The following is an 11,065-nucleotide window of genomic DNA, read 5'->3' on the forward strand; positions in this document are numbered from 1 at the left end:
TTTTCAAATTCCTGATTTATTGGCAGTTTTTTTGGCAAAATATGGTCAAATCCAAATACTCAAATACTTACAGGAAAAATATTAAAAAAAAAAAAATAGATTTGGAGCAACGTTGAAAGCGTTCAAAACGTTCTCACAGCATATAAATTTAGTTAGACGTTTTTTTGCTATCATTTGACACTTTATATGGCAACACTGAACGTTTTCAAACGTCAAACCTGATGAATGAACAATTTAACATATCTGTCAGTGGCATGAAAAATTTGTAAACAAATTTTGTCGTATGCGCTAATTTGGATTTAAAAACAAAACTTAAATGTAATTAAATATTTTTTGATTTTCAAAATATTTGTAAAAAATCCATTAAATAATCCGTTGATTCAAAATTTAAATTTGAATTTCGCTCACACCGTGTCTATATCTTCAAAGGGATCCTTATAATTACCAAAATGTAAGTGCCTATTTTTTGTTTCGAAAATTTTATTTTTAAAATACATAACCATAATTCAATCAAAATTATTGTAAATGTAAGTGAAAAACTAAATTAAGAGATGACAAGTGTCTATAATTGCTCGATGATTCAGAATGGGTTCCTCAAAAACACAAAGTATGGATTTATTGCTCCCGCTTCTATCATTCACACCCAGACACAATCTAGTCGTGAAAAATATTTGTATTATAATGTTACGTGTAGTAACCGCGAAAATAAATAGAGAAGTGGACAAAAGAGAACCTTGAATCTATCGTGAATTGCCAATGAATTTAAAATGTAAGGAGCCGGCACATCAAATTGGCCGTGTGGCCATTCATGAATTTTGGTTTATTTCGATGCAAAGAAGGCATCTATGTGTGTGTGTTTTTGCATCGGTCGGGTAACATGTGAAATAAAAACGCTAGTGGACGGCCACTGATGTGGATGATATTGATCGGTTGTGCGAGAGACGAGATGTGTAATGTATAGGGAATGAGTGCCAATTCTTGTGTACAACGTATATACACATGTTTGACTTTTCGTTTAATGTTTATCTGTTTTTGGCATGCTTACAATGAAACTGAGTCGAGCATAAAAAGCTAGAATAGATTGCAATTTACAATAAACATGTCAAGTAAATGCCCGCAACCACATACATTCGGTATTGGTGTGTACAAGCAGCTGTGTACATGAGATTCTGCAATACATCAGCAAAAAATACACAGCAGCGATATGTATGGCTATCTATCCACGAGCCGTGATCAGTATCGCATGTGTATAAAATTCGTTCAAATTGCAATGTATAGGGCTCACGGTATCATTTTGCATGGCTCAATGAAACGAGAAGATGTTATTATTATTATAGTCGCTCATAAGCTACTATACAATCGATTCGACATCATAAACACTGCAAAGCGATGAGAAACATAAGTTTATTATATTCAATTGACGCCTTTAGTCCTTCTCACGAACTCACTGCCAACAGTTGCTCACTGCTCGAAGCAAGCAATCGCCAGACTTATGAAAAGCGGTTAGCAGTGATTAATTGAAATTTGCCTTTTTTGAGGGGTTTTCAATTTGAATTTGTGGAACATTTTTTTGTTTTATTTCATCGATTGGAAAATTGATCAAGTGAATAGTGAACAAATTATGGTGGTTTTTTTTTCAAATTAGAAAACACAAATATAAATTCAAGGAGACATACTCAAATTTCGATCGTTTCTTGAAAAAAATCTTCTTTCATCTTCACAATCAAACGCAAAAATAATGTCACTCTTCGAAAGAAAATGATTCGCACTTTCATTTACCGAACGCATTTTTTTTCTTGAGAAAATCCGTCTATTTTTCGACTAAAAGTATTGCATCAAAAGAGAATCGTTTTTGAAGTCAATCTTTCGTTAGTGATTTTACTTCGACGTACCAAATATCTTCATGAAACTTTAATAATAATTACGACCGTGAATTTCATCTCAACGAGAGAGAGAAAAAACAAACAAATATTATTAATGAAACTAATAAGTTTTCAGTGCAAAATATTTACATCGAGATTCTTGTTTCACCGTGCAGCTGCTAGCGACACGCGATCGTTGAAATTATTTCAATTTTCAGTTAATAATGTTTTTGTGTGAATATATTTCGAGGAAAGTTCGTGTAATTTGAGTAATTAAATTCAGACGGCGATTTATGCATAATTGACTTTGATTCCTCATTTGCATTGTGGTATCAATTTGGCAATCAAGCTGCTCAACACGCTTCAATTGCTCAATGAACGTCCAAAGGAGCAAATTAATTCAAAAAAGTAGACACAAAAAGAATCTTCTCCAATTAACGTCGTTTGTGTCGTTTTTTTCATGTAATTTGATCGGAACTCATTTGGTCGCTTTTCAACGAGCAAAAATTAATTAAGAGCAATGATTTCGGTTCGATGCAATATGCGCGCACACCATACTGCATACATGCAGTTTTTGGCACACTCGATCGGAAAATTGGATTGAAATTAGTCGCATGAGCATCATGTACTCCTTTTTCTCTCTCTCTCGTGGTGACGTCTATAAATAAAATCATTGTGCGTTTGAAAATATCGATTGTTTTTACAGCATATGCTCTGTCCCTATATTTTCTCCTACTCATTTGTGGAATTCAATACGCTTTAATAATTGCGTTAACTAGTGCAAGTTTATCATCGTCGTTTATGTTATGATTGATGCTCACTATGCCCATGCAATGTGTAATTGATTGACGAAAATATTCATATTCAGTGGCGAATTTAAAAATAGTCTCGCAGCCAACTTAAACAATCGCTTGTATTGTCAACAAACACAATTTCCTTTTCATAAGAAACACGATCAACAATTTGAGTCTATTTCGTTGAATTCCAACTGTATTCTTTTTGTAATTTAACAAAAAAAAAACATTATAAATAAATTACAATATGTAATTAAAATAGGACGTGTAATGACGAAACAATAAAACGAAGAGGTGTTTTATTCAAAAACAAAAATTCTATCCCACGTTGCCACGTGACTGTATGTCAAAAAGATTCACTGAAGAGATGTAATTATGTCAGATAATCCCACGGAAAATGGTAAAATAAACTTCCGTTTTTTTTTGTCTGTCTTGAGAAACAAACCAAAAAAGTGCTCACTTTCTTCTAGATTTCACAACAAAAGCAACAATGACGAAAATGCATGATGAATCGCATAAAAATAACGCCAATAAAACGCCAAAACAATTGGTAACATCAATAGCGAAACGTCGTTGGAAAATTTTAGCAAAGGCACTATGTAATCGTCCAAATTCATCATCGTTCGATGAATTCGATGCTGAAAATAATTTACCAGCCACAAATCAAACAAATCTGACAACATCAGACGATTATTTGGCATCATCCGTACGGCGATTTACATGCTTTCGTTTATTTCAACGAAATCCATGCATTATACAAGATGATATCGACAATGAAAATTGGTTTGTTTATCAAACAACTGTCGATGATCGTGAATATTCGGTGGTCGTTCATGAGCTGTGCCAAAAATTTACGCCCGAAAATCTAATCGGTTATAATAATACGGGCAATATATGTATTTGGCCATCTGAAGAAGCGCTTGCATACCATGTTCTACATCATTTGTCCGCATTCCATCAGCTTCGTGTATTGGAACTTGGCGGCGGTATGACATGTTTGGCTGGTTTATTTATAGCCAAATATACACAAGCCAATTTTGTACATTTAACCGATGGCAACGATCTATCCATACAAAATGCAAATCGAATGCTCGCACAAAATACGGCTAATAATTCAACGACAAAAATCATGTGCTCGGTATTGAAATGGGAGAATATTGAGAATGTTCACGATGACGCTCAATATGATTGTATCATTTCGGCTGATTGTTTATTCTTCGATTCGGCAAGGTCATCATTCATAAATGCATTGTGGCTATTTATGAGACCAACAGGTATTGCATTAGTCATGGCACCATGTCGAGGCGATACGCTCAATATTTTTTTACAAGAAGCCGCACAAAAGGGATTCAATTGTCATGTACGAAAATGCTACAATCGTACCATTTGGCAAAAACACTTGGAATTACTGGACACAAACGTTTATGATGAAAATATTCATTATCCAATTTTAATTGAAGTTCGAAAACAATCAAAACAACATCGTGTTTCCATCATTCCTTTTACATAAAAAAAAACATATTATTCCTCGGACCGTTTCATCTTATTTTTCTTTGACAGTTTTTAGCATTCCTGTTGATGGTAGTTCAAATTACATTACAAATTTTAGATTTTGTTTTAAATTGTATATATGCTAAGATCTGAATAAATATCGATTCTTTTTCTCTGAAGCAATAATAAAATAGATTTTGTTTGTCTGTAATAGAAATACCATTTTAAACAGAATTTTAAAAAATTTACTAAAAATTTAATTTATATTTATTTCATTTATAGGACGGACTACTGGAAATCACAAGACCGTAAATACTGCGATTATTGCAATTGCTGGATAGCAGATAATAAAGCTGTAAGCCAATTTATTTATATATTTTATTTTTGCCGAAAGTACTTAACCCAATTTGACTTCTTTTTTTCCTTCAGAGTGTATCATTTCATGAGGGTGGTAAACGGCACAAGGCAAATGTTGCCAAAAAACTTCAAGATATTGGCAAAAAGAGTCAAAAAGATGAGAAAGCCCGACAAAAAGTCGATTTACAAATGCGTCAAATGGAAGAAGCCGCCTTAAAAGCCTACGCACAAGACATAAGTCGTGGTGCCGATATAACAACGCAAGAACTAAATGCTGTTGCTGCGGCCGCTGCAGCAGACTATGAAGATGAGGCGGCAATGACAACAAAACGACTAGCACCCGGACCATCAGCAATACCAACACGTGCCATAGATCCATTGAGATTACCAATTGATGTCCTTGAAGATGAAGAACGGGCAAAACGTGCCAAAATGAAACGCAAGGCTAATGGAACACTGGGCAGCGAAGCAAAAGACCAATCAATGTGGGTCGAAGCCAAAAGCGACGAAGGACATACTTACTATTGGAATGTCAAAAGTGGAGGTAATGACATTATAATCACACCAATATTCTTAAATCGTCAAATTATTATTTTTTTAATTGCTCTTCCCATATAGAAAGCATTTGGGAGGCGCCAAAAGAAGGTTACATGACTATCGAGGAATATAATCGACTAAGTCTTGTGCATGACGCAAGAGCTCAACAACAATTGAACGAAGAATCAAAGTACATGCGTGAGAATGCTGACGAACTCGTTTCGAAATATCGACGGCAACAGTTAACAATTTTTCGTGAGAAAGATCGTCAAGAAGAGGCCAAAGAGAAAGACGAAGAACGAGAAAGTTACACTGCATGCTCCGAAATTGAAGATGCTGAAACCGAAGCTCCAGCATTGGGCAAATGGCAAACTGTTGTTAGGAAGTATGATATCGATTTATATTCAAACTACAAATCATTATTAAACGAATTTTGTAAATTAAAAATTAATTTTGTAAAACTAACAAAATAAATCCAATTTCAGGGTAGAAAAAGTCATTGACTTACAGTTACCGACAACAACAAACAAAGACTATGGATACATTGCACCTGTTGCTACATCAACAACGACCACAACAATCGAACTAGAACCACCACAGCGGGTATTCAAAGAAAAAACAATCCAAAGTCTTGCAGACGCAGATTGTAATGTTTCAGATACATTTAAAAAGCGAAAATTTGGTGGAAACAAAAGGAATGTACGGCAACGATTAAATGATGACGATTAATTATCGAATGGAGATCAATTGTACAATAATGGCATGAGCAAACAAATACATTTTGAAAAATCAGAAACCTTTAAATAAAAGCAGCATTTTTAAAATTTGAAAAAAATACCGACTTTTTTTCTTGAAAAATATTATTATTTTTTACTAGTTTACTAGAAGCTATAGTATACTAAAAGAATATTTGATAAATTCACTAAATTCACGGAAAAAAAATACACTAAAAGTACTTGGCGACAATAGACAACTATGGAATGCTCTCCTGACAATTCGATCTCAACTGCAATCAATACACTGATAACAATATGCCGGTACACCAATACACGTGTGCCGGCATATTGTTGTCAGTGTAACTATTGATTGCAGTTGAGATTTAATTGTCAAGAAAGCATTTAATGGTTGTCTAGTTGTCAATACAAAATAAAAAAAAAAAAACAATCGGCATGAGAACGCATTTTTCGTAAGTCACACGTAACCTATCTTTTGAGCAATAAGCATCTCAATAGCAAGTTGTTCGTATAAACCATTGCTTCAAAATAAAATTTGACCAACACCTAATAAATTTGAAGTTATGGAGGTGAAAGATAATAATAAAATGTTCATAAAATGTGAAATTAAACAAGAACTCATGGACGAAACTTATTCGAGTGAACATGTATTTGGTGATACAGTTTACATCAAATCCGAAATGAAAGAAAATTTTGATTATGAACGCTACACGAATGAAAAGAGAGAACATGCTGACATTGAAATCGCTCACATACTGCTCAGCTTTGCATCAAAGCCTTTAATAAAGCCAACAACTCAGTTTGAAAGGATAGACACAAAAGCTAATGATATTCGTATCATTAAACACAAACTCGACCAAGAAAATAATGATAGATTTAGAGCCATTCCCAACAACGAGAATCAACAATACGACAGTGACATCGTTAAAAGCATCCACAACTTAGAATCTGGTTGTATAAGGCAACCAGCTCAGTTTGGAATGACCAGCGCAAAAGATAATATAAATGATTATACATTTGATGCAATTCCCAACAAGTGGAATGAACAAGACGACAGTGACATCATTAAAAGCACCCCCAACTTAGCATGTAGTATAAAAAGGCGGCCAACTCGTTTTCTCAGAAGAATCAACAACGAACTTTCAGCCGAAAAACCGGGAAGCGTGAGTGTTACATTTTTTGAATATTTTTTATTATTTTCATTCTTTTTCTTCCTTTTTTACAGATATTTTCTGAGTTTTATGAGTCTTTCGGCATAGACTTGGCCTTTCTGAGTAAATTGACTCCAAGTTTAGATTTGTTTCCGAAACAAAATATCTCCCATTTGTCAACCGTGGAGAAATGTGATTTAATGGACAATGAATATCTAAAATATTATGAACAACCAAATGACGCGGAATTAGAATGTGATGATACAATGTTGCGTCTGGTGAGTGATGGGAAGATCACCGAGGAAGAAATGCTTACGCTTGCTGTTAGTCGAGATAAAGAAATATATGTTGATATCCTAATCGAGCAAGATATATACATTCTTAAAGAAATTAACGACAGGATGACGAAAAAAATGATGATGCTGCGATGGGAGGTGGAACAATGTTTGCGCTGTACGGATGGAACAGAAATTCCAGATTGGGATGAACTGTTCCCACATTGGATGCTGAAGAGGTCAGAAGGTGAAGAATCTTCTGATGAAGAAGAAGAATACGACGAAGTGGAAGTCGAAGAGAATGAACAGTTGGAAGGAGAAGAAGGAGAAGACACCGATGAGGCTGAAATCGATATTGGAGAAAATGAACCGATTTCAGCACTTAGTGATTTTCGAAAGAAAAATGTGAAATTATTGGCAGATAATGATGCAATGTATCGAGAAAAAGTGGCTTCGCGGAAAGATTTCGATATGGATTTGAATGAAAGTGGTGAATTTGTCGAAAAAAAAGAAGAAGAGGAATCCGATCTCGAATTGATTGAAGAAGAAAAAAGAGTAGAAAAAATTCTACAATTACAACATTTACATGAACGAAACGAGCGTTTGTCTCGAGCTATGCGTGTGCAATTTTCAGAAAATGCTATTTTTCGGCTTAGAAATAATAAATTTTAATTAATATTTATCCGATTGCCACTCAATATAAATATTTTAAATATTTCAGACAGTCAATTGAAATAACAAAGAACCACTAATATGAAAATAAGTCCCATTCATTTTTACTGACAAAATTTAATTTCTCAAATTGCGATTCGAAGTTTTTTTTTAATTTTTGTGTTCAAAATTGACAACAGATTGCCTATGTATTTTTTTAAATGTATGTATTCGTAGTTATGATTAATAATAATAGATTTTGACAGTGATTGTCCAGAAGTAATTTTATAAATAAGATCAGTTTCTTTTATCTTTTGGAAAAATGTTATTTTCTTCGGATACTGTTTTTTTTTATCGCTTGAATCAAACCTATTAAAATTGTGCTGTAAATTGTGACGATGTATGTACCTTTTGGCTATTGTATCATTTTATTTATGTTTTATAGAGAAATTAAATCGCTATTACGACAAAACCTCATCTATGTCCTTTATTTTTCAATAAAGCGAACTGCAAACAATCGAAAACGTTCAATCTGAATATTAATGTCAACAGACGTATAGTTTTTTTGCACGTTTCTTCCTTGTCATGATATTGAATCGATGGATTTTTGCTGAATTTATATCGGCTATTTAGTAATGCTGTATAAAAGCAAAATTATTGCATACTGACTCATTTGTTTGTGTCGTCTAAATTCCGATCACAGTTCATAATCATAAACAAACGATATAATGTATACACATTGTGTTTTGCATTGATCAGCAGATTTTGTACATTCATTCTTTTCTTTCGCGCGATGCTGTAAGGAAGTACATCTCACTCTTATCCAAAGCGATCAAATTATCGGCATTGCATCGACCGAACATTTTCTTTAGTTTTGTCACAGTAAGTGGTTCAGTTGTTTGTGTTTATGTACAGCGTCAACCGTTTGAGACTGTCATTGTATTTGTGTGTCATTTGAATATACAGAGTGAAAAACGCGGTAAGCGGCAAATTCATAAGAATGAAACTGTCAAAATCAAAGTCGACCAAATAACATTTCTAGCAATTGCCAGACATAATTAAGCAGAAAAATTAATTTCTTTTTTGCAAAGTGTAAATTGCAAACAAAATACAATGACAACGTTGGAAGAAGAAGTATCAAAGCCAGAGCTAACCCTCGATGAATTGGGCGAAGATTGTTTATTTGAAATATTGAATCGATTGCCGGCAAAAAATTTGTATGCAATGGCTGATACATGTACACAATTTTTGAGTTTGGCGTCAATTCAATATCGACGATTGCATCCAGAAAAGTATATTCGTGTGTCAATAGTCGACGAAAAAATTGAAGTGACACCCAACGAACACGATGTGAAAAAATTCGGATGGAAGTTTCTCAATTTGATCATTTGTGGAGAAGGACGTCATTTTCGGTGGAACGATGGTAGTCTCAATTGTATTTTGAGCGATTGCAGTAAAAATTTGCAAATGATTCGATTCGAAAAGGCAATGTTGAACGGTTTGCATTTGAATGTGTTGAAAATGATGTGCAGTCGCACCGAAACAATTGTTCTACACGAATGTGGCATAAATGATGATATCTACGATTGTTTGCTGAATGCATGTCACAATTTAAAACAACTCATCATCTCCGATTCGTACACCATAATTGATCCGGAATATGGAAGTAAATGGATGCAACAAAAATATCCACTGTTGACATGTGTTCAAATTTGTTCGATGACATTGTTGCCGTTCCAATCAAGACATTGGGAACAATTTTTCCGACAAAATCCGCAAATTCAAAGTTTTGCCTGCGATCATTGGTATTTTTGTTTTTGTTTTTATCTTTCCACTAGGGTAACATCGATGTTAATCGATACATTTTTTGCTAACGTTTCAGGTATTCTATTGACCGCAACGATCGTCCAATTAAGGTGATTAAGGAAAATGCACCGAATCTATCACGATTGTATATTTCATTGCGTGGAATTGGACATTTGAATGGTACCTACTACAAGATAATTGCATATTTTTATTGATCCTTTTTCGATTATTTTAAATTAATTGTATTTGTTTCTTTTGGGATTCTCCCCATAGGTACTTACTACGATTTGAACGAGCTATGCAAGAGCGAACATCTGAAGGACCTTGAATTACAGTTCACCGGCACGACAGGCATGCAGTATTTGATGCGCCATTCAAAAATACTTGGTACAATGGAACGATTAAGCACTCTTCATCTGAGTAATATAATCCTATCGAAAGAGTTTGTGCCAGCCATCACCGCGCTAACAAAATTGAAGCGATTGAACTTTGTTTCGACCACTTTTACCACTGAAGTTGCTGAATTTCTTTCGAAAGGATTGCCAAACTTGGAAGAAGTTTACTGTGATGTGTTGAACGATATTACATCATTCGTAATACACGCACCAAATCTCAGGAAGATTGAATTGACCAACACAGAAATGGCTGAACTTCATTTGGGATGGGGATTACTTTTCTTGGATCAAGAACGAACAAAAATTCACAATGCATGCCCAATTATCATTTACATCAAACGAATTTCGGAAGAAAATAATGAAAATCCGATGCTTTCAAGCGGACTCATTACAATCAAACCAATACCGCAGGACAAACGCATACTGTCAAAAGTAGAAAATACTTTCCTGAATGTTTAGAAAAATTCATCATTCCATCGATTTTTTTATATTGATTTTCGAATAGTAGAATTAGTTCATCAATACATAGGCCACAATTTATGATTGTTTTACATGTAAAAACCGAAACTGATTTGAAATTCGAATTAAAAACCGACTTTGCTACGAATCATTTTCTCATTATATTTTTATTCGAAACTGGTCATTTTTGGTCATTTAGGTTTTTTTCTGCTCCAATGAACGCAAAACTTAAATGTCAAATTATAGTTTGATTTATTGTAAAAGTTGTCGATTTTGACGTCATCGGCATAATTGAGGTAATGACAAGACCTTGTATAGGTATTCATTAATTAGGTAAGGAAAAGTAGTGAATTTTGGTTGGTTATTTTTGATCATATAATTTTCACCAATTACCCCTCTGTTGTATTTTTCTTTAATTCGCTTCAAGTTCGTCTGCAAAAGATGCAATCAAAAGAAAATTAACAAATCTCATCAAATAAATGTCATTTTTATTTGTTGTTTCAATTGGATTTTGATTTGATTCTTACATAATTTCGAGTTCATTCAACCGAAA

General features: G+C 33.9%; 4 protein-coding genes across 6 annotated transcripts; all 4 read left to right on the forward strand.

Moving 5' to 3' along the window:
• Positions 1–270: 270 nt before the first annotated feature.
• Positions 271–5,876, forward strand: LOC116341304 (WW domain-binding protein 4). Its single transcript, XM_031768276.1, has 5 exons — positions 271–451; positions 4,430–4,502; positions 4,577–5,048; positions 5,123–5,426; positions 5,527–5,876. Coding segments are annotated over exons 1-5 (1,095 nt in total). The 5' UTR covers positions 271–449; the 3' UTR covers positions 5,771–5,876.
• LOC116341305 (calmodulin-lysine N-methyltransferase) lies at positions 1,338–4,346 on the forward strand. Of its 3 annotated transcripts, none has more exons than XM_031768277.1 (3): positions 1,338–1,624; positions 2,919–3,056; positions 3,127–4,346. In XM_031768277.1, the coding sequence occupies exons 2-3, from the start codon at positions 3,032–3,034 to the stop codon at positions 4,164–4,166; spliced, it is 1,065 nt and encodes a 354-aa protein (XP_031624137.1). In that variant the 5' UTR covers positions 1,338–1,624; positions 2,919–3,031; the 3' UTR covers positions 4,167–4,346. The 3 variants fall into 3 exon arrangements, with proteins under 3 accessions (XP_031624137.1, XP_031624138.1, XP_031624139.1); XM_031768278.1 differs by having other exon boundaries at positions 1,338–1,603; XM_031768279.1 differs by having other exon boundaries at positions 1,338–1,502.
• Positions 5,877–6,218: 342 nt separating the features above from the next.
• On the forward strand, positions 6,219–7,883 carry LOC116341048. Its single transcript, XM_031767900.1, has 2 exons — positions 6,219–6,938; positions 7,001–7,883. The coding sequence occupies exons 1-2, from the start codon at positions 6,339–6,341 to the stop codon at positions 7,871–7,873; spliced, it is 1,473 nt and encodes a 490-aa protein (XP_031623760.1). The 5' UTR covers positions 6,219–6,338; the 3' UTR covers positions 7,874–7,883.
• An 877-nt stretch (positions 7,884–8,760) lies between these two features.
• Positions 8,761–10,655, forward strand: LOC116341106. The gene is made up of 3 exons (XM_031767975.1): positions 8,761–9,657; positions 9,735–9,838; positions 9,932–10,655. The coding sequence occupies exons 1-3, from the start codon at positions 8,966–8,968 to the stop codon at positions 10,510–10,512; spliced, it is 1,377 nt and encodes a 458-aa protein (XP_031623835.1). The 5' UTR covers positions 8,761–8,965; the 3' UTR covers positions 10,513–10,655.
• Positions 10,656–11,065: the final 410 nt, after the last annotated feature.

Source organism: Contarinia nasturtii, unplaced genomic scaffold, assembly GCF_009176525.2.
Source record: "Contarinia nasturtii isolate CC-2019 unplaced genomic scaffold, AAFC_CNas_1.1 Cnas_scaffold_695, whole genome shotgun sequence".
In the NCBI taxonomy this organism is placed as follows: domain Eukaryota; kingdom Metazoa; phylum Arthropoda; class Insecta; order Diptera; family Cecidomyiidae; genus Contarinia; species Contarinia nasturtii.